At 35.7% G+C, this 25,596-nt stretch overlaps 1 protein-coding gene across 1 annotated transcript in view; it reads right to left on the reverse strand.

Moving 5' to 3' along the window:
* Positions 1-583: 583 nt before the first annotated feature.
* The window catches only part of LOC121388730 (translin-associated factor X-interacting protein 1-like), a 30,948-nt gene continuing 5,935 nt past the window's right edge, over positions 584-25,596 (reverse strand). Inside the window, exons 5-15 of the mRNA XM_041520208.1 lie at positions 23,190-23,259; positions 16,979-17,255; positions 14,190-14,301; positions 12,577-12,638; positions 11,845-11,934; positions 9,464-9,626; positions 8,527-8,655; positions 7,114-7,284; positions 5,671-5,913; positions 4,873-4,979; positions 584-2,778 (exon numbers count right to left, since the gene is read on the reverse strand). Of these exons, the coding sequence (XP_041376142.1) occupies positions 2,580-2,778; positions 4,873-4,979; positions 5,671-5,913; positions 7,114-7,284; positions 8,527-8,655; positions 9,464-9,626; positions 11,845-11,934; positions 12,577-12,638; positions 14,190-14,301; positions 16,979-17,255; positions 23,190-23,259 (1,623 nt within the window). The 3' untranslated portion in view covers positions 584-2,579. The remainder of the gene's footprint in view (positions 2,779-4,872; positions 4,980-5,670; positions 5,914-7,113; positions 7,285-8,526; positions 8,656-9,463; positions 9,627-11,844; positions 11,935-12,576; positions 12,639-14,189; positions 14,302-16,978; positions 17,256-23,189; positions 23,260-25,596) is intronic.

Raw genomic sequence — 25,596 nt, forward strand, 5'->3', positions numbered from 1 at the left:
TGTAGTGTACTGGCTGGAATGAGAAATAGCTCAATGGGTCCACCGACGGGGATTGATCTCAGACGGATTGCGCATCAGATAAGTGCTTTACCATTGGGCTAATAACAGTTTATGCCTCTGCTTTAAACAGTCATTATAGTCAGTCAATACAAAAAGCATTTGCAAGCTAAAAAAGGTTGCTGTTCTTTGAAAATAGTAGGCCATGTGGCAGCAAAAGGTTTCTTATCTTCTTCTCAACAGCAAGTGTCTGTGTAACAATGTGAGACACAAAATAGCTGTAGCTTAAAGATGGTATTTTTTAAATTAAATATTCCATTTTCTCACTAACTAAAGATATATTCTGACATCATAGTGCATTTGTAATCCCTAATTAAAACTTACACCTCAACTGATTGGGGTTTTTCTCATTCTAACCAGTGCACCAAAACTGGTCAAAGGTCGTGGTATGTGCTTTCCTGTCTGTAGAAAAGTGCATATAAAAGATCCCTTGTTGCTAATGAAAAAATGTAGTCAGAATTACCAAATGTTTGAAATCCAAGATCTGATGATAAATAAATCAATGTGCTCTAGTGGTGTCATTAAACAAAACAAACTTTAACTTTGATCTAAATACATGTAGTATAAAAAGTAAATAAAAAATATGCACATGTAATTTATATAATTTCACAGTGATAAATATATTTTATAAATGCAATGTGTATTGTAATTGCATTTATGTGCCTGATTTTTTTATAGATCCAGATTTTGCTAGGTGGCTGCTAATGCGTCATTTAGTCTCATGAATAATATAATGTGCTTATTTTGCAAATGTATAACTATACCCTTTTGTTTGCAAATGTCTAAGACAAAAAATGCTGGCCACAAACCCATGTAAATAAACTAATTACTAACAGTGCTAATCTTGAGAGACTACACTGTATATTGAAGAATTTTTTTTGAGTTTATACTCCTTTCATGAATACTTATCCTGACCTCTCACTAAGTGCATTTCCTCCCATCCCAACACACACATTCCTGTCATCCCTATGCATGTACTGCCAACATATTCCATGTTTGCAGCTCCTATGGACTAAATGTATATAACCACATGAACTACAAGCTGAGGTTAGATGGCAGAAACGTCAGTGCATAAGTATGTCAATGTAGACTAACAAGAAATGTTTTTTTTAATCATTTAAAAAAACCCTAGACTTAATAATTTTATATCACTTGAAATTGAAGTTAATACCTTTTTTTGAAAGTATGATCTTTTCATAGATAACAGGTCCAGGTAACTAGTTTAATGTGCTCATATACTACTAGGGTTTCAAACACGCCACAGATAACAAGAACATTATAATAAATTAAGTGATAATGGAAAAAATTATGTTTTTAGAGTTTATTTACAATTTACTAGGTTTTTTATCATGCTGTTGAGGGGAAAAACATAATCTTTCATTGGAATAGGCTATTCCACCCAATGATATATATTAATTTATTATCAGGAATAAAGATTGCCTCTATCTTACGAAGTGAATTACCCCTTAAAGCCAGATTTTCTATGGAAATAAGAGCACACATCCAAGAGAGTATTGTACCTCATCAAGTTGGGTGAATTTGTAATCAATACTGAACCCAAAACAAAAATAGTACAGTAAGTATTAAAAGCAATTATGTATTCACAGATTTACCATGATTACTCATTTTTTCTGTGGAGGAAGGCCCAAACCCTTTCCTAACAATCCTCCAGGGCATAAGCAAGAGTAGTATAAATTATTATAAATTTCGATAGCCCATCAAAATTAAAGCATCAAATAATTAATATTAAAATTAGGTATATATCAGTTTGCAGTTTTGGTTTTGGCTCACACCAACAAAATTTTATCCCTTTTTTCCCCATTTTAATTAATTCAAAATTGACCCTATATAAATAATTACCTTTCTGACCAATGCTCAGCCGCTGGCCTTGCTACAGACTGGACATGGGATAGACGTGCCTGAACTATGTTTGGATAGAGGCACGTTAATAAGATTACTCAACTCAACCATGATTACAGTTCTATATCAACATATTAAAGAAGTGTAGTGCCAGTCCTGAAATATCCAATAGCACTGCATGAATTCTTCTCAAAACTGAACCAGCAATTGTTTGGATATGATCTGGCGATGCTACAAGGAAACTTGATACCCTCAGCAAGACTCAAATCCAAATGCTGATATCCTAAATGAATTGAGTTTTTCTAAAGGTAATGTCAACCAAAATATGACATCTTGTAACAAAATTCCAACATTTTCAAATAAAATCTTCCCAAAACTGAGCTTTTTTTTTTTTTTTTTTTTTAACCATTTCCAAGCTTGACATTCCCAGGGCTCACCCTGTACATTGGCAAATTAGTCAATTGTTAATTTTCATTAAAAAAGAGTGGCCACAACATTTAGTATATTGCTAATACAATTTTGTTTAAATCAGCCATTTTGTAATATTTTTTAACGACATACTCTACATATCTCAAAATGAGCTAAAACAAGATTATTTCCAATGTGAGCCATGCACCCCTCCCCATTTTATAAAGTTAATGTTTAAAGTAGAATCCTCCTGCCTATGTGTGTTTGCCCACTCTCAACACATTTCCATTTAACAATCTCTCGACCACAACAGCCACATCCAGAGGGTCTGCGTCAAAAATCTTATCGGTGGGTGTCTGGTACACCCACGACAGATAGCCCGCCACCTGGGTGTCTGAGATCTCGGGATCGACCAGCATTATCGCACGCCGCAGGTCGTCCACTGAAACAGGGCTGAAAAATAAAATAAGAACCTCCCTGTTATTATAAACATAAACACAAATGAAAGAAATTAAATTTAATGACACCTCAACACATAGTAAACTATGGCTAATTAGTTTAGTGTTTTCCCTAGCTTGTTTTAGCATGGTGCAGCACCATGCCTCAATAGTCTAGCACCATCTTGCCTTAATCAGCACCATGCTGCCCTGAGATTGAACAAGCCAAAAAGGTATTATTAATAAAATATGCCTTTTAGATCTTTGGCCATTCATTTATTAAAGCAAGCACATAAATTACATTAATGTTTATTTCAATTAATTTTTGTGTATTAATGAAATACAAGTGCCCCGAAAATGGTGAAAATGCCCCAAAAGTGTTTGGTTTACCATGCCTTGCCAAATTTCTAGGGAAATCACTATATAGTTTATATAATATTGCAGTTTCCACATGTAGTGTAGTAAGAGAGAAAAAAACCTGCTGCTTTTCCCTTAAAGCAAAATAGTGAAAGGTGAGCATGAAAACATTTTGTTTTTGAGGAGTTGAAGATATCATGAGGCAATGTTTCTTCAGATCTCAGTGTAATGAAGTGGTTTTAAGATGAGTTAATTTCTGTAAATTTACCGGGTATTACCACCGACTTACATCTTACAACCTGATCCTAACAAGAGGCCCATCGGCCTATAGAGCTCCACCATTTAATTTTCATTTGTGTTACTGGTAGATAATTAATTAATTTGTAAAGACTATCTAATGTTAAATTTTTATTTAAATTAAAAAAAAAAAAAATTAAAATTAAAAATTTCCAAAATATTTCCCTGTTCATTTGTAAAGACTGGCTCTGAGCATACTTATACTAACTTTCAGAACTGTCCAATAAAAACTCTAGGAGAAGATATAGAGGATACTCCCAGAGTGTTTTGTGATATCATAATTTATCAGCACGAGTTGATAAAAGTATGAAAACCGAGGCTTGGTGAGGATTTTTATATTTTTATCAATGAGTGCTGATAAATTATGATATCACAAGACATGAGGGGGGTATTCTTTTTATCATCCATTATCATTCTTTTCATTTGCGACAATTGTAAACAATGTCAGTAATATGAATTGAATGTCACTATGGCAGCGGTATACTCGTTAGCTAGCAGAACAACAGTGATGTGACTAATGATAGGTTTAGTGATGAAACACACAGAATGTAACAAAAGAAGCAATATCTCCTAGGAGAATATCGCAGGAGATATCGCAAATTATAGTGCCAGCGATATCTGCTACAAAATGTTCAATGTTAAATTTGTATTTGAAATGTTTAAATTTAATAAAAATTCACAAATTAAAAATTTCCAAAATATCTCCCTATTAGTTTGTGAAGACTGCTGAGAGAATATTAATACCGACTTTCAGAACTATCCAATCAAAACTCTAGCAGACATTTTCAATTAAAAGTTTAAAACAAATTTAATAAAAATTCAAAGATTCACCATTTCCAAAATATCTCTCTATTAGCTTGTGGAGAGTGTCACAAAGAATCACTGTACCAAGTTTCAGAATAATTAATTAAAAACCATAGGATAAGATAGATTTCAAAGGATACGTTGATGGATGGACAAATTGATATCAGCAAAGCTCTGCTGACAAATGTCACAGCAGAGCCAATTTATAAAACAATGGAAAATCTGTATAACAACACCTCAGTACAATGGCTATTTGCAAGAGGTAAAACTTAAGGTCATTTTAACATGGGGATTGAGAAAAAAAGCTGTAGCCGTCACATAGCCTCAAAAAGCAGCAAGGCATCTGTTACATGTATATGCATTTTACCATAGGCAGGACAGTACTAGGGCCCCGTTCCACGAAGAGATCTTAGCACCAAGATAACTTTAGTGCATAAGGTAGCTATGCACTTAAGGTGATCTTAGGGCTAAGATTGCTTTGTGAAATGGGGCCCAGAGCCTTTGATGCACCAGTCAGGAAGTACTAGTTCAGATGAAACAAATATGTTCATGGATGACACTTAATCCAGCAATTTACTACACCACAGGCGAGCAATCTACCACTGAGCTACAGAGTAGACAAAACACCAAGAGAAGATCTGGTTTAACTTACTTGGTATCCTCTAGCTGTTGTTTTATGTCATCCACATACTTCTGCTTCTGCTCTTTCCAGTATTTATAAACTGCTTCCAGGAATGAAGTACACTTGCCTTCGTCATCCTGAAATTACAAACAGTTTCTCATGTGTTGAATATCCTATAAGCATGTTTCATTTAACACAATATTCAGCATGTTTACAAGGTCAAGATTACCATTGAAAGTAAAAGTGCAATTATTGATTTACACAAGACATAACACTTCCCACAATGCACTAACTGGTATCATGCAGTGTTCGAAATAAGCACTTGTCCGTTTGTCCTGACAAGTGCAAATCTGCTCGGACAAACACAATGTACCTCAATGGTTGTCCAGTGGACAAGTAAAAATGTTCAATACAGTTTCATTTGAGCACTCAAAAACATCATCCTTGTACTTGAATAAAACAAACCTTTTATTTGGACAAGTGAAAATACTGGTGGACTAGTAGATTTCTAGATATACTTGTCCGGTGGACTAGTGAAAAATTCTGCTTACTTCTATCATTGTCATGGTTATCACAGGAATTTCTAGGATTTTATGTGCACATTCAGAGCAAGCTGTTGTAGCACATGCCTGTGATGGATGCAGGCATCCACTTATGCTGGCTCCTTTGTCCGGGACAGGAAAGGGGTTGAGGAGGGTAGGAGAGGTGCTATTGAATTTTGAAAAATGAAATAGTTTGGGCAATTTTGTGAATTAATTTTGGAATGGTTCATCAGAAGTAATTTAGTGATTTGATTAAATTGGTCGAATTATAGCTCTAATAGTTTACCTCCATGAAGAGATTCTTGTACTCAAATTCCTGTGACTCTTTCGCATCCAGCTCCACTTCTGCTGCGTTCACAAATGTTAATAATCCTTCTTCAGAAATTCCTTCAAAAAACTCTTCCAGTGTTTTTTTGAAAATGTCTCTCGGAAGTTTTCCCAAGTTACCGTGATCAGCATCGGCTTTTGTGAGAGCTGTGATAAGTTGCTGAACTCGTTGGATCTGAGCGTGGAATGTTTCTTCATCAATCTGGAAAATGTTCAATGTATGTAAGACAAACGTGGGCTTTTCATGTTAGTAAGATACAAAACAGATCAAGCAACAGATGGATGGATGGATGGATGATGCATGCCTACTAGGATGAATGAATGAATGAATGAATGAATGAATAGATAATTGCATGAATGGATGGACAGATGGATGGATGGATGGACAGATGGATGGATGGATGGATGGACGGATGAATGGATGGACGGATGGACAGACAGATGGATGGATTAATGGATGGATGCATAGATGAATGAATGCATAGCGTGATTGATTTATGGATGGATTAATGGAAGGATGGATTTATACTTCCATGGATGGGTGCACACATGGATGGATGGACGGACTGATGGATGGAGGTATGATTGATTGGAAGGATGAATGGATGAATGAATGCATGCATGCATGTATGTATATCTGTACAGTAGAAAAGACTTTACAAGTGCGAAGTCAGAGAAGCTCTCCTGGATATAATGTAAACAACAAACAAGTGTACAAACAATCACCTACTACTGACATAATAAATTCCACTCTAATCCGCTAAATCAAAAATACATTTATGTTACATCTCAATGAGATTTAAACGATATCTGAAATTTATAATGAAGATAATACACAGCAACTTATAAAAAGGCTAACAAGCTTATTCATATAATATACAGTAAAGTACTCTTATAACAAATTGGAAGGGACCATAATAGTTAGTTCGTTACACAACTAGTTCATTGTACATATTTACATAAGGTGGTCATTAATATACAGGGAGATAAAATGGGACTTTACAATCAGTTCACTCTATGCAGTAGTTCGTTCTAAGCATATTCATTATAAGTGTACTTTACTGTATGTACCATACATTTGACATATAAATAAGGCACTGCCTTACAAATCACTTTAAATGCACTATTTTGCCTTAGATATAGAGTGAAACCTATCAAAACTGGATCCTCTGTAAACCGGAATTCCCTCAAAACCGGACGTTTTTTCGTAGTCTCTTTTTAAATATCTGTACAGAAGAGAACCTCTCTAAACTGGATACCTCTTAAAACCAGACTTGTTACTTGGTGCCGAGGGTGTCCGATTTAGAGGAGTTTCACTGTATATAATAAAAAGTAAATGACCACAGACGAAATGGAAGATATAAGTTATAATAACACATGTGCTCATGGGCAAAGCACTTACTTTGCCGGTCAATATCCCGTAGAATTGGCCGATGTTTTCATCGTTTTCGTAGCGCTTGCACGCGTCTTCCAGATTATAGCCCCACTCCACAACCATCTGGTCCAGCGCGAATCGTCTCTTCAGATACATGTGCAGGAAATCGGCCATGTTCTCACGGATTCCGTCAGCTTTCTAAAACATTTAATCACATAAACCGTGCTTAATAATCTTACATTGAAATGGTAGTTTTCTTAATGAACTTTACAATTTTTAATATATGCAACAGATAATGATGTACGTCACATGCAAAGCTCAGTTTCGCTTATTCCAGAATTGATCATGTGAGGTTGTATGGGAGACAATTTGTTTTATCTAGTACATGTATACCGAGAAGCATAAATAACGCAATGAGTTTTTGACTGAAAATGTTCTTATAAATATGTCATATCATATAGTATATTAAGCATGTAGATAAATGACATATTGTTAATGACTGTTACTGAAAGTGGAGTTTGTTTAAATAATAAAAGATGGAATAAAATGTGTCTGAAGAAAAAGACATAACTTGGTGTGTATTGTAACAAGACACCATTACATGTATATATGAAAATCATTTTGCATGTGTGTTGCCTGCACTTGTCTTCCTATAAAAGCAGCTGGGGTTTTCTTTTCCTGTTTTCTTTTCCTTTTACTGGGTTTTTTTTTTAATATGCTGAAAAATGCTGTTTAATTGCAAAAAAACAAAAAACAAAAATGGTGTTCTTTTGTTTCAAATACATTTTATTCCATTGTTTTTTCCAATTTGAACAAGCTTTTCTTTCAATTACAGTTGTTACCAATATTTCATTTTTGGCAAAATTTACAAAATACCAGTAAAACACCCATTGCAATATTTATGCCTCTCGGTATATATATCCACAACCCACTAAATTAACATTTTATTTAAACCATGCACCCAGGTCCATGAAGCGATCTTAGTGCTAAGATCATCTTAAGTGCATAACTATCATACTGATGGTGCTCTTAACACTAATACATGTAATATATAAGATCGCTTCATGGAACGGGACCCTGGTAATAGAGTTTGTTTGTTTTGTTTAACGACACCACTAGAGCACATTGATTAACTAATGATCGGCTACTGAATGTCAAACATTTGGTAATTCTGACTCATAGTCATCAGAGGAAACATGCTACATTTTTCCTAATGCAGCAAGGGATCTTTTATATGCACTTTCCCACAGACAGGAAAGCACATACCACAGCCTTTGTTCAGTTGTGGTGCACTGGTGTTGGAAGGAGAAAAATTCCAATCAGGTGAATGGATCCACCAAGATGGTTTGATCCTGCGATGCAAGCACCTCAAGTGAGTACTCAACCGATTGATCTAAATCCCGCCCCACCCTGGTAATAAAGTGCTATAGTGTACAGTACCTGAGCATCATGGGCCCCCTTCTCCCTCCAGATGTCACGGATGAGAAGAGCACAGTCACGTTTGCCGAGTTTCCTGTTACGGACCTGGCCTTCATACCGCAGGTAGACCGGTACATCGTCACCTGTACCCTGGAAACAGACAGTTATAGGAAATGAGTTATAAACATAATATTATACGCCTACTATTAGACTGGTACATCATCACCTGTCCCCTAGAAATGACAGGTACAGGAATTGAGTTATAAACATAATATTATAGGCCTACTATTAGACCGGTACATCATCACCTGTCCCTTGAAAACAGACAGTTATCAGTGGCAGATCCAGAAAATCCATTTAGGGGGGAGGGGGGGGCCAATGACATGAGGTGGAATGCCAATGGAACTTTGGGGGAGGTTTGGAGGGAATCGTAAAAAAAATGAAAATGAATATATAATAAAATTATAACTGTTGCACATTTAAAATTCAATTACAAATATCCAGTACAAATACCATTAAACATAATTAATTATAAACAAAATATATCAAATATTAAATTTAAAAATACTATAATTATCTATAAATATTCAATTACAGAAATAATAATTACAATTTTTTTTAGTTACAAGCATGTACTTTACTTTATACCTAGATTTACACTTACAAAGCATACTATTACAAACATTCAGTCACAAACATATAGTTTTATACACATTTAATTACAAACATACTACATGTATTACAGACATTACAAAACCAGTCACATAGGGAAGGGGGGTCCACGACTCCCCCAATCAATTTTTTTTTGTTTTTACTGTATAAAATGTTATAAAATCATACTACATACGTACAGTGTGGTTCCCCCCCCCCCCCCCCCCCCCCAATATGGGTTGGCCCTCCCAATAAAATCCTGGCTATGTCAGCGTACAAAACATAATTTACTTATTAAATTTTTTACCAGTGCATCAAAATAGTCTGCTCCACCTGAGTCAACGATGCCACCTGAGCCGATTTCGGTGAGAAGCACATCAACGAGTTCGTTGCTGCTCTTGTTCTCGGCCAGTTGGCGCCAGTGAACGATGCCGCCGCTGATGTAGTCGGCACACTTGTCCCAGTCAGGTCTGCGGAGAGACACACACAAGAAACAGAACTTAATGTCTGCTTTGTTTAGTGACACCATTAGAAGGAAGGAAGGAAGGAAATGTTTTATTTAACGACGCACTCAACACATTTTATTTAAAGTTATATGGCGTCGGACATATGGTTAACGACCACACAGATATTGAGGGAGGAAACCCGCTGTTGCCACTTCATGGACTAATCTTTTCAATTAGCAGAAAGGGATCTTTTATATGCACTATCCCATAGACAAGATAGCACATACCACAACCTTTCATGTACCAGTCGTGGTGCACTGGCTGGAGCGAGAAATAGTTCAATGGGCCCACTGATGGGGATCGATCCCAAAATGACCGCGCATCAAGCGAGCGCTTTACCACTGGGCTATGTCTCTTTCATAATTATAGCTTTAGAGGAAACATGCTACATTTTTCCATTAGCATCAAGGGATCTTTTATCTTTTATCCCTACAGACAGGACAGCACATACCACAGTCTTTGATATACCAGACATGGGGAGATCACGGGGATTTGATTTGAACACTTAAAGGGACATTCCTGAGTTTGCTGCAATTTTTAAGATGTTATTGACTAACAGAGACTTTTTAACTATTGTAATTACATATCAAATATATTTTGCTGCATACAATATTAGTAGCTGTATATTAAATGTGTTTCTGAACATACTAATATTTGTGCTAGGTTAAATTTCATTTTATTTCCTAAAAAAAATATTTTTTGTAAATACAAAAGTATTTGAACACAAAATCCAGTTTTGGCTTCTTACAAATATTAAGAAGACCAGAAACACATTGAATATACAGATACTGATATTCTAAACAAGAAAATATATTTAATATGTAAGTTTAATCGTAGAACTATTTTATGAGTCGGAAAAATCTTACAATGCAGCACATTCAGGAATGTCCCTTTAAAGAGACTGTACTCAAATTGCTGACTTTTGTAACATCTTTTATACTAATACAGACCTTGTAATGACTAAAATTAAAAATGAATGGGAGCAATATCAGGACAGTCTCCTTAAAACTGGGGAGGGATGTAACCCAGTGGTAAAGCATTCGCTTCATGTGTGGTCGCTTTGGGATCAATCCCCGTCAGTGGGTCCATTGGGCTATTTCTCACTCCAGCCAGTGCAACACGATTGGTATATCAAAGGCCGTGGTATGTGTTATCCTGTCTGTGGGATGGTGAATATAAAAGATCTCTTGCTGCTAATCGAAAAGAGTAGCCCATTAAGTGGTGACAGTGGTTTCCTCTCTCAATATCTGTGTGGTGCTTAACCATATGTCCGACGCCATATAACCGTAAATAAAATGTGTTGAGTGCATCGTTAAATAAAACATTTCCTTCCTTAAAACTGATGTAACTTCCTTATTTAACCACACCACATTGATTAATTAATCATCGGCTATTGGATGTCAAACATTTGGTAATTCTGTGGAAAAATTAATCATCGGCTATTGGATGTCAAACATTTGGTAATTCTGTGGAAAAATTAATCATCGGCTATTGGATGTCAAACATTTGGTAATTCTGTGGAAAAATTAATCATCGGCTATTGGATGTCAAACATTTGGTAATTCTGTGGAAAAATTAATCATCGGCTATTGGATGTCAAACATTTGCTAATTCTGTGGAAAAATTAATCATCGGCTATTGGATGTCAAACATTTGGTAATTCTGACACTTAGTCATCAGAGGAAACCCGCTACATTTTTTCATTAGCAGCAAGGGATCGTTTATATGCACTTTCCCCACAGACAGGAAAGTGCATACATCGGCCTTTGACCAGTTGTGGTGAACTAATTGGAATGAGAAAAAAACCCAGTCAGTTTAATGGATCCACCAAGGTGGTTTGATCCTGCGATGCAAGCACCTCAGGTGAGCACTCAACTGACTGATCTGAATCCTGCCCCTAACACAAAAGTAAAAGCGTAAACTGGAGTATAACATACATAGGTAAACACGAGATATAGCTTGAATAAGGAAGTATCAGTCAACAAGTTTATAAGCAAAACAAAAAAAATATCACTATGGCATGTACTGTAGTGATGTCACACCATACAATGGTTTTATGATTTCGTAGCGCTAAGATAGCTCATATTGATATACTGTACAAACTTTAAGTCTTACCTGGTGTCTGGACAACAGAAATGTATTAAAAGTATCACAGACAAATACTAAAAGAGAATCACATTACCTTGGAGTGGAGCTTCTCTTGAGAGTCTCTAGCTCCACGTAGAACTGGTCTCTCTGCTGAGTGACCTGTTTATTGACATCCAGCAGGGCTCTGAAAAACAAACACAGTTTCCAGTCTGAGTCTTATTATAAGTGATCTTTCGAGTGACCCATCTATTGATGTCAAGCAGGGCTCTGAAAAACAAACACCATTTACAGTCTGAGTTTTATCAAGATTGATATGCTGAATGACCTATCTACTGGTGTCCAGCAGGGCTCTGAAAAATAAACACAGTTTCCAAACTGAGTCTTATTACAACTGATCAGCCGAGTGACCTATTTATTGACATCTAGTGGGGCTATGAAACATAAGCACAGTTTGCAATCTGATCAGGACTGATCCCTCTGCTGGATGAACTGTTTATTAACATGTAGCAGGCCTCATATAAATAAAGTTGTCAGTCAGGTGTAAGTTAACAGAAAAAAACACCCTGTTACGTAATAGTCGAAAAACAGTTTACTCTAATAACTAGGGTTGGTAGTTTTAAGATAATTAAGCATATTGTTGTTGTAATAAACATAAATGTAGTAATATCAAACACTAAGGGCTGAATGAGCACTCATAGATAATTAACTTATTAACCGTCTTGGACCCATCCCCTGGGGAATCTCGGAGGATGTGCCCTAGACAGTCATACTTGAACCTTCAGTGGATGTAAGCACGAGTGAAATGGTTGACTGATTGATAACTTACTCATGTTCTGCATGAAGCTTTTTGAAGTCTCCTTGAACTTGCAGGTACTTTTCGTCAAGTTGCTGTAACAAATAAGATTAAAATGCATCGCACATGAACAAAAGATATCTCCCTAGCCTTACCCCCCCCCCCCCCCCCCCCCCCATTATTTGGTTAGTATTAGTGTATCAGCTATATAGCTGACCAATATACATGTAAGTTTAAGCTTACTATAACAGTTTTTAATCTTAAGCAAACCTAGGGGAAGTAAAAAATTGGATGTTGCATACCCATGTTGATAAATTTAACACTAAAAACAAGTGTACCTGTACAGAGAAACTCCTTTAAACCGGACACCCGCAGGACCAAGTAAAAAATCCGATTTTAGGAGGTGTCCGGTTTAGAAAGGTTCTCTTCTGTACAGATATTTAAAAAGAGACCATGACAAATGTCCAGTTTTGAGGGAATTCCAGTTTACAGAGGTTTTCCTGTACATGGTATGCTTGTCAAAAGTGACCTAGTTATGGTAAGCAACAAACCACCTTCCCAAGTGAATGCAAGGTACTGATGATCCTGTATGAATTGATAAAAATGATAATTGATATGCTCCAGAAACAAAATGTGTATGGATGGACGTATGGACAACACCATACCATAACACTACCTGTCAAACACAGGTGTATATTTAGATGTGTTCATTTAACATCAGCCAGCCTGACACTAAATTAAAAACCCGATATTATTATAGGCCATTAAAAGTAGTCGGTAAAGTATGCTTTCTTAGGCATAAATATTCCATGATTGCAGAGTTGTAAAACATTAAAACACAGGTGCATAATTAGATGTGTTCATTTAACATCAGCCAGCCTGACACACTAAATAAAACCCCAAAATTATTGTAGGCGTGCATGTACAATCTACCAAGTTATCACAATTTGTATTCATTTCACATATAACACAATGTTGGTTAATCAGCAAACGTGCCATCTATTGAAACCATTGCTGACATAGATGATGGCCCAACATCAGTGACTAAACACCAGTGAACTTATTTCTGATGCCCACAATGATGAATCCACTGATGGCCTACCACTGGCCATGCACTAACAACATGCTATCTGGGTGGTGAACTGAAAATCAATACAGATTGTTCTGGTCAGGTCAAGTAATTTTTTTATGTGTGTATATGCCTTCATGCACGCCTGTCACGGGCTTAATCTTGGACTTTCGCGCCAGTGGCTAAGTCCTGGCCAGGAGGAGGGAGGGGGGTAAGATTAACAGTGATTAATAAAAAAGGAAATGTTTTTTTTATTAAATGACATACTCAACACGTTTTATTTATGGTTATATGGTGTCAGACATATGGTTAAGGACCACACTGATATTGAGGGAGGAAACCCACTGTCGCCACTTCATGGGCTACTCTTTTTCGATTAACAACAAGGAATCTTTTATATGCACCATCCCATAGACAGGATAGCACATATACCAGGGCCTTTGATGTACCAGTTGTGGTGCATTGGCTTGAATGAAAAATAGCCCAATGAGCCCACTGACGGGGATCGATCCCAGACCGACCACGCATCAAGCGAGCGCTTTGCCACTGGGTTACGTGTAATTAATAAACATCTTACCTTGCACTTTGTTTCTACGGCTTCGAAATCTCTGCGAGGAATTACGTCTCCGTAGTTAGCAATCATCTCATTCAGTCGCTGGGTGGCTGCCTTCTCATCCTCACGGGCTTTCCTACAATATGAAGTTTTGTTTTTATTTAACTACACCACTAGAGCACAATAAATAATTAATTAATCATTTGCTACTGGATGTCAAACATTTGGTAATTCTGACAGAGGAAACCTGCTACATTTTTTCTAATGCAGTAAGGGATCTTTTATATGCACTTTCCCACAGACAGGAAATCACACACCATGACCTTTGACTAGTTGTGGTGTACGGGTTGGAATGAGAAAAAAAAACCCAATCAGTTGAATGGATCCATTGAGGTGGTTCGATCCTGCGATGCAAGCACCCCAAGTGAGCACTCAACTGACTGAGCTAAATCCCACCCTATGAAATGTGAAGAGTCATCATATAGTGGAGTGGGATCGATGTAGCCCAGTGGTAAAGCGCTCGCTCGATAGGAGGTTGGTTTGGGATTGATCTGCGTCGGTGGGAGGTTGGTTTGGGATTGATCTGCGTCGGTGGGCCCGTTGGGCTATTTCTCGTTCCAGCCAGTGCACCATGACTGGCATATCATTCATTCATTCATTCATTAAATTTTGACATGCTCCTATACCAAGAAGGTTTTGAACATGACCCCCCGGGCTCGATCTCTGGATGCCAGTGTCCCAGTCCGGGGCGATAAATTATTTGGGACTATTTTGATTTTACAGCCAATAAGGGATGGGACTTAATATAATTAATTTTCGAACATATAAATTTGAATTATAAGATAATATAATAAACTTTTGGACGCCATTTTAGAACGGGTTTTAAAAAAAACCCCAATTTAGAATACTCATTAACCCTTGATTTGGTGTAGGTGTCTAGGAGGTTGGGCCCAGGCCACAGGAAATTTGCCCAGTGACAGGGAAATTTAACAGATACACCGATCATATCGGGAACTTCAGCGTGGCCGAAGCCGGGGGAGGGCAGCCCGGGGGCGGCGAACAGGCCCCCAGACACACCTAACTCCCCCTACGGCCAAAACCGCCAACGCCTACCGCTTAACCTATTTCTGGTGGTATGCCCCCTCCCCCCGGCATCCCACCCCCACTGGCATATCAAAGGATGTGGTACATGTATGTACTACCCTGTCTGTGGGATGGTGCATATAAAAGATCCCTTGCTGCTAATCGAAAAAGAGTAGCCCATGAAGTGGTGACAGCAGGTTCCTCTCTCAGTATCTGTGTGGTCCTTAACCATATGTCTGATGATATAACTGTAAATAAAATGTGTTGAGTGTGTCGTTAAATAAAACATTTTTTTTCTTCTTTTTTTCTTTCATTTATCAGTAATATGTATTCCTTTCTACACATATCTTAACATTTCTCCTTTCTCCAACAAAATCAACATTCATCATCTTTGTATATTCCTCGACATCAATGTTCCTCTTTTTAATCGATATTATATAATCACGAAAACCATTAATATATTCCCTTCTAACTATTATAAAACATTCAGCATGGCCCATTTCTCCAGCAAAACCATCAATATATTCCCTTCTAACTATTATAAAACATTCAGCATGGCCCATTTCTCCAGCAAAACCATCAATATATTCCCTTCTAACTATTATAAAACATTCAGCATGGCCCATTTCTCCAGCAAAACCATCAATATATTCCCTTCTAACTATTATAAAACATTCAGCATGGCCCATTTCTTCAGCAAAACCATCAATATATTCCCTTCTAACTATTATAAAACATTCAGCATGGCCCATTTCTCCAGCAAAACCATCAATATATTCCCTTCTAACTATTATAAAACATTCAGCATGGCCCATTTCTCCAGCAAAACCATCAACACTTTCCTCTTTTCAACCAAAACAGGGTTGACACCAGTGGCGGATCCAGAAAATCCATTTAGTGGGGGCCCCAATCACATGAAGTGGAATGCCAAGGTTTGGAAGGGGATCATAAAAAAAATGAAAATTAATATATAATTATAACTGTCGCAAAATTTAGGGGAGGCCTGGGCCCCTGCCCCCCCCCCCCCCCCCCCCCCCCCCCGATCTGCCTCTGGACACTTAAGTTGGCCCATTTAAAACACAATTTTACTGGCCCTGATTGTACTGAACTAACTCTCAAAATGTAGCACTATAAACCTCTGCCTTTACTGAAAACTTTTAAAAACATAATCAATGCCATTTTTATAGTATTGGTTCGACACAGGCAAAACATAATCTGAATATGTTTATGTTTTCTACTCAAATGTATTCCTTGCTTCATGAATGTAATTTTTTTTACAATATAACTTAAATATGGGTAATACAAAAAGAGTAGATATATTGCTCTCAACAAAAGTGAAAATGTGAAACATTTAACAAAACCCTAAAGTAATGCATTTTCAAGAATAATTACCACTTGCAAATGCTATTGCTGGTTTACTGTTGCAAACTGAGTTTTACCAGCGATTACTGGTATTAGGAGAGTAATGTAAGTGTTGCAGGTAATCACACACACACAGACATGCACACAGACACACACACACACATCACAAGCACACACAGACACATGCACACATCACAAACACACACACCACACACACCATACTACACACACACACACACCCCACATACACCATACTACACACACCCCACACATGCACCCCCACATACACATATATCACACCACACCACACACACACACCCACACTCCCTCTCTCCCCCCACTATTTCTAACCCTTATGAGAGTCTCACTTGAGTGCGGTCTTCATTATGACAGGGTCGTCGGCGGCGGTCTGTGTGTCTTGCTGGTTCTGCTTGGACATGAGGTAGTCTTCCTGCTGGTAGCGCAGGTCGTTGATGTCGGTGATGAGCAGCTTGCGGGCGTCGCACTCGTTGCGGTACTGGTGGTACAGCTCCTCCAGCTCGTCCTGCAGCCGCTCCACCTGCTTCTGGAGGTCGAGCTTCTCGTTATGCATCGCAGACATCTCCTGGGACTGCTTCTTGATCGCCTGCCGCAGGTCAAGGATCTCTGCAAGACGCAATACCATATTTACACTGTGTATTATTATAGGCGTATAGGCTCCCAAATCTGGCTAACATTTTTTTTTCATATTAGCATTACTGTCAAACAGCTATTTAAGATTGCAAATGAATCACTACACATTTTTACATGGATTACATGGGTAGAATGATGAAAATGCATGGTAAAAAGGCGTCAGGTTAGCACATTTTTGCCAAATATCTGTATAATTTTTGCCCGAATTTAAGGTTTTGCTCCACCAATGGGGTGGTAGTTGACCCCCCTGTCTCATATGCTTATGCTGAATTAACGTCTTTACACTGTGTATTAACATCTTTACACTGTGTATTATCATCTTTACACTGTGTATTATCATCTTTACACTGTGTATTATCATCTTTACACTGTGTATTATCATCTTTACACTGTGTATTATCATCTTTACACTGTGTATTATCATCTTTACACTGTGTATTATCATCTTTACACTGTGTATTATCATCTTTACACTGTGTATTAACATATTTACACTGTGTATTAACATCTTTACACCGTGTATTAACATATTTACACTGTGTATTAACATCTTTACACGTGTATTATCATCTTTACACTGTGTATTATCATCTTTACACTGTGTATTATCATCTTTACACTGTGTATTATCATCTTTACACTGTGTATTATCATCTTTACACTGTATTATCATCTTTACACTGTATTATCATCTTTACACTGTGTATTATCATCTTTACATCTTTACACTGTGTATTATCATCTTTACACTGTGTATTATCATCTTTACACATTATTATCATCTTTACACTGTGTATTATCATTACACTGTTTACATCTTTACACTGTGTATTATCATCTTTACACTTTACATTGTGTTTATCACACTGTATTATCATCTTTACACTGTGTATTATCATCTTTACACTGTGTATTATCATCTTTACACTGTATTATCATCTTTACACTGTGTATTATCATCTTTACACTGTGTATTATCATCTTTACACTGTGTATTATCATCTTTACACTGTGTATTATCATCTTTACACTGTGTATTATCATCTTTACACTGTGTATTATCATCTTTACACTGTGTATTATCATCTTTACATTGTATTATCATCTTTACACTGTATTATCATCTTTACACTGTGTATTATCATCTTTACACTGTGTATTATCATCTTTACACTGTGTATTATCATCTTTACACTGTGTATTATCATCTTTACACTGTGTATTATCATCTTTACACTGTGTATTATCATCTTTACACTGTGTATTATCATCTTTACACTGTGTATTATCATCTTTACACTGTGTATTATCATCTTTACACTGTATTATCATCTTTACACTGTATTATCATCTTTACACTGTGTATTATCATCTTTACACTGTGTATTATCATCTTTACACTGTGTATTATCATCTTTACACTGTGTATTATCATCTTTACACTGTGTATTATCATCTTTACACTGTGTATTATCATCTTTACACTGTGTATTATCATCTTTACACTGTGTATTATCATCTTTACACTGTGTATTATCATCTTTACACTGTGTATTGACATCTTCACACTGTGTATTATCATCTTTACACTGTGTATTATCATCTTTACACTGTGTATTATCATCTTTACACTGTGTATTATCATCTTTACACTGTGTATTAACATACTTACACTGTGTATTAACATCTTTACACTGTGTATTATCATCTTTACACTGTGTATTATCATCTTTACACTGTGTATTATCATCTTTACACTGTGTATTATCATCTTTACACTGTGTATTATCATCTTTACACTGTGTATTATCATCTTTACACTGTGTATTATCATCTTTACACTGTGTATTATCATCTTTACACTGTGTATTATCATCTTTACACTGTGTATTATCATCTTTACACTGTATTATCATCTTTACACTGTGTATTATCATCTTTACACTGTATTAACATATTATACTGTGTATTATCATCTTTACACCATGTATTATCATCTTTACACTGTGTATTATCATCTTTACACTGTGTATTATCATCTTTACACTGTGTATTATCATCTTTACACTGTGTATTATCATCTTTACACTGTGTATTAACATATTTACACTGTGTATTATCATCTTTACACTGTGTATTATCATCTTTACACTGTGTATTATCATCTTTACACTGTGTCATCTTTACACTGTCATCTTTACACTGTGTATTATCATCTTTACACTGTGTATTATCATCTGTGTATTATCATTTACACTGTGTATTATCATCTTTACACTGTGTATTATCATCTTTACACTGTGTATTATCATCTTTACACTGTGTATTATCATCTTTACACTGTGTATTATCATCTTTACACTGTATTATCATCTTTACACTGTGTATTATCATCTTTACACTGTGTATTATCATCTTTACACTGTGTATTATCATCTTTACACTGTGTATTATCATCTTTACACTGTGTATTATCATCTTTACACTGTGTATTATCATCTTTACACTGTGTATTATCATCTTTACACTGTGTATTATCATCTTTACACTGTGTATTATCATCTTTACATTGTGTATTATCATCTTTACACTGTGTATTATCATCTTTACACTTTGTGTATTATCATACACTGTGTATTATCATCTTTACACTGTGTATTATCATCTTTACACTGTGTATTATCATCTTTACACTGTGTATTACATCATCTTACACTGTATTATCATCACTGTGTATTATCATCTTTACACTGTGTATTATCATCTTTACACTGTGTATTATCATCTTTACACTGTATTGTATCTTTATCATCATCTTTACACTGTGTATTATCATCTTTACACTGTGTATTATCATCTTTACACTGTGTATTATCATCTTTACACTGTGTATTATCATCTTTACACTGTGTATTATCATCTTTACACTGTATTATCATCTTTACACTGTGTATTATCATCTTTACACTGTGTATTATCATCTTTACACTGTGTATTATCATCTTTACACTGTGTATTATCATCTTTACACTGTGTATTATCATCTTTACACTGTGTATTATCATCTTTACACTGTGTATTATCATCTTTACACTGTGTATTATCATCTTTACACTGTGTATTATCATCTTTACACTGTGTATTATCATCTTTACACTGTGTATTATCATCTTTACACTGTGTATTATCATCTTTACACTGTGTATTATCATCTTTACACTGTGTATTATCATCTTTACACTGTGTATTATCATCTTTACACTGTGTATTATCATCTTTACACTGTATTATCATCTTTACACTGTGTATTATCATCTTTACACTGTGTATTATCATCTTTACACTGTGTATTATCATCTTTACACTGTGTATTATCATCTTTACACTGTGTATTATCATCTTTACACTGTGTATTATCATCTTTACACTGTGTATTATCATCTTTACACTGTGTATTATCATCTTTACACTGTGTATTATCATCTTTACACTGTGTCATTACACTGTATTATCATCTTTACACTGTGTATTATCATCTTTACACTGTGTATTATCATCTTTACACTGTGTATTATCATCTTTACACTGTGTATTATCATCTTTACACTGTGTATTATCATCTTTACACTGTGTATTATCATCTTTACACTGTGTATTATCATCTTTACACTGTGTATTATCATCTTTACACTGTCATCTTTATTATCATCTTTACACTGTGTATTATCATCTTTACACTGTGTATTATCATCTTTACACTGTGTGTATTCATCTTTACACTGTGTATTATCACACTGTATTAACACATCATCTTTACACTGTGTATTATCATCTTTACACTGTGTATTATCATCTTTACACTGTGTATTATCATCTTTACACTGTGTATTATCATCTTTACACTGTGTATTATCATCTTTACACTGTGTATTAACATCTTTACACTGTATTATCATCTTTACACTGTGTATTATCATCTTTACACTGTATTAACATCTTTACACTGTGTATTATCATCTTTACACATCATTTACACTGTGTATTACTGTGTATTATCATCTTTACACTGTGTATTATCATCTTTACACTGTGTATTATCATCTTTACACTGTATTATCATCTTTACACTGTGTATTATCATCTTTACACTGTATTATCATCTTTACACTGTATTATCATCTTTACACTGTGTATTATCATCTTTACACTGTGTATTATCATCTTTACACTGTATTATCATCTTTACACTGTGTATTATCATCTTTACACTGTGTATTATCATCTTTACACTGTGTATTATCATCTTTACACTGTGTATTATCATCTTTACACTGTGTATTATCATCTTTACACTGTGTATTATCATCTTTACACTGTGTATTATCATCTTTATACTACTGTGAATTATCATCTTTACACTGTTTATTATCATCTTTACACTGTGTATTATCATATCTTTACACTGTGTATTATCATCTTTACACTGTGTATTATCATCTTTACACTGTGTATTATCATCTTTATACTACTGTGAATTATCATCTTTACACTGTGTATTATCATCTTTACACTGTGTATTATCATCTTTACACTGTGTATTATCATCTTTACACTGTATTATCATCTTTACACTGTGTTATCATCTTTACACTGTATTATCATCTTTACACTGTGTATTATCATCTTTACACTGTGTATTATCATCTTTACACTGTGTATTATCATCTTTACACTGTGTATTATCATCTTTACACTGTATTATCATCTTTACACTGTGTATTATCATCTTTACACTGTGTATTATCATCTTTACACTGTGTATTATCATCTTTACACTGTGTATTATCATCTTTACACTGTGTATTATCATCTTTACACTGTGTATTATCATGTATTATCATCTTTACACTGTATTATCATCTTTACACTGTGTATTATCATCTTTACACTGTGTATTATCATCTTTACACTGTATTATCATCTTTACACTGTGTATTATCATCTTTACACTGTGTATTATCATCTTTACACTGTGTATTATCATCTTTAGACTGTGTTATCATCTTTACACTGTGTATTATCATCTTTACACTGTGTATTATCATCTTTACACTATGTATTATCATCTTTAGACTGTGTTATCATCTTTACACTGTGTATTATCATCTTTATTATCATCTTTACACTGTGTATTATCACTGTATTATCATCTTTAGACTGTGTATTATCATCTTTACACTGTGTATTATCATCTTTACACTATGTATTATCATCTTTAGACTGTGTTATCATCTTTACACTGTGTATTATCATCTTTAGACTGTATTATCATCTTTAGACTGTGTTATCATCTTTACACTGTGTATTATCATCTTTACACTGTGTATTATCATCTTTACACTGTATTATCATCTTTACACTGTGTATTATCATCTTTACACTGTGTATTATCATCTTTACACTGTGTATTATCATCTTTACACTGTGTATTATCATCTTTACACTGTGTATTATCATCTTTATACTACTGTGCATTATCATCTTTACACTGTGTATTATCATCTTTATACTGTGTATTATCATCTTTATACTGTGTACTACCTATAGTCTGTTGTAAAGATTCTGAGTAAATTGTTTGTGTATGGAAACTTGTCAATATGAAAACATTTCACCAAATAAAAACACAACTTTTTAATATTTATTATGTCTATAGTAACAGATTATTATAATGTTAATACAGTTTGCATTTTTTTTCTTCCATGGATTTTCACAAATCATGTGTGATAAGCACAAACAAGGTGGTGTATAATTTGTATTGGTATTTTAGTTCAATGCCAAAACATGCACGTTTCAAAACTTTCCATAAACACTGACATTAAAATAGTTAACACATTGTAAAACTGATACCTTTCTTTTCCTCATCTCTCAAGGCCATGATTTTCTGGTCACACTGTTCCGAAACTGTAACCAGCATTTGCTGCAATAAAATCAAAACATAATTTAAACATGCCACTTGTTCATGTACATTTTGCTGGGGGGTTTTCTACATGAATTGTGAATATAATATTTTTTTTAAAACATTAACTATATAAAAACATATGAGACAAATAATTATATACATATATACAGAGTACATAAAATTATTAAAAGGTCAGGTCAGGTCATAGGGCTTTATGTGCACATTCAGAGTAAGCTGTTGTAGCGCACGCCTGTCTTGGGCACAATTTTTTACGGTCGGTTGAAAAGAAAGTTCCGGAGCTTAATGTAGGTTTTGACATTAGTGAATCGAGAGTACTCGTTAATTAGACCTCTATGATGCTGTGGTTTCTCCCTAGGTTGCCCATAGGGCCCTTAAAAGGGCCTGACTGCTTCTGGTCATTGCATGACAACCCAGGGATGACTCGTCCAATTGTGTAAACACCGGTAGGCAAGGCGCTGTCGTTCCGGGGTTTTTCCAAATCTTGTTGTTGTTGCAGTTAACAACGTCCTCCTCTTCAGTGTCACCAAGTACCAAGTAGACCACCAGCAGCAAGTATTTGGGGGTGAGATAGGGTAGGCTGGTATTCTTTTGTCCAGCTTCCTCTGGGTGTAGTGCAATTGTGTACTCGGAGCGGGTATTCTTTTGTCCAGCTCCTTATTATAGTACGCGTTGGGCCATTAAATAGGGGCGGGTGCATTGTTATCATTAGTCAATGCACCCTATGTACTGTTGCGGTTGTGTGTGCTGTCTATTTGTAAACCCTAGTTTGGTGTTAAGGTTGTTCCTATTGTCCTAAGTCCCTATTCTAATGTAATCAATGGCAATCCATTATTAAAAAAGACCAGGCTTTTATATATATCATCCGACAGACAGGATAGTATATACCACGGCCTTTCATATACCAGTCGTGGTGCACTGGCTGGAACGAGATTTAGCCCAATGGGGCCCACTGACAAGGATCGATCCCAAACTGACCTCGCATCAAGCGAGTGCTTTACCACTGGGCTACATCCTGCCCCTATGTACGTAACCAAGTGTGCAGTTATGTGCATTATAAATGAATAACCTAATCAGTTATCTCAAACTTGCATTGAAGTTACATTTTAATAAATAAAACAATTCCAGCTGATATTCTACATTTAAGTAAAATAAAATATAAAAGAAAATTATTTTATTACCAGTTATTAAAGAACGGTCTCTTTTTTAATTCTTGTTAAAGTGATTTTCAGAACATGTCAAGGTTTACCTCGTAACCAATTGATAGTTTACGTGTATTTAATGTGGCATAAGCAACATGCAAACAGGACACTACACATGAAATGCAGTTCTCTGTTCAGGTAACTATTTCATTTTGCATTACCTATTGCAAACTGCTAAATAATATCACAAATTTAAAGCATGAACCACAAATAATTTTTTTTATTTTTTTTAAATTTATTTTTTACAAAACTAGATTTGCATGAGCCAGTATAAAAATGTATGCATAGTTTTAGCATTTTTCATTCTATACTAAAAGGCAAAAGTTATTGTGACACACAAAAGACAAAGATAATTGATAATTGCTGTGTATGAAATGTTATAACATGGAAAGAGAAATGTCCGAAGGTATGGAAACGAGCAATAGTCCATGAAAAGGGAGCACCTGCCATATACAAATGAGCCACATCACTAGTGGGGGTCCAGAGCGAAGTTCACACAGTCAGTAGTGAGTGTGTCCACCTTGAGCATTGATACAGGCCTGGCACCGCCGTTTCAATAAGGCCACTAAACGCTGGAGAAAGGGATGGTATGGGGGGTGAGGGTTGCTGGCTGGAATCTGTTTCGCAGATGCGTGGTTCGGATCCATGTGTCTTAGCAAGGGGCTGTCACGGGTGGTCGGATCCTACGGGGACGGTCCCTGACCTGGTTGTTTTGTTGATATCGTTGCCATAAGTGCCATATGGTGTTTCTGTGGACATTGAATTGACGTGTGACGTCATGCTGCAACCTCCCAAATTCAAGCATCCCTATGACTAGCCATCTGTCATTTTCACTGCGGCGTGGCATGACAAAATTGCATCAAAAAGTTCACTAATGGTGTTTTTCTGACTTCTGGACAGAGTGGCAATGATTTGCAACTGAATGTCTGGCCTTTTATGGTGAACACTGGACAGCATTTCTCCCGAATATTCCATGTTTCTTGCACAAAGCATGCAATCGCTGCAACAACTGCTTGGTTTCATTTCTTTGAGCTGTTTCATGCACATTTTCTCTGGTTTACATCCATAAATCCATTCACAAATTTATTACTCCAAACAATCCATGTCACAAAAACATTTGCCTTTGAGTGTATAT

Source organism: Gigantopelta aegis, chromosome 14 (genome assembly GCF_016097555.1).
Source record: "Gigantopelta aegis isolate Gae_Host chromosome 14, Gae_host_genome, whole genome shotgun sequence".
NCBI classification, from domain to species: domain Eukaryota; kingdom Metazoa; phylum Mollusca; class Gastropoda; order Neomphalida; family Peltospiridae; genus Gigantopelta; species Gigantopelta aegis.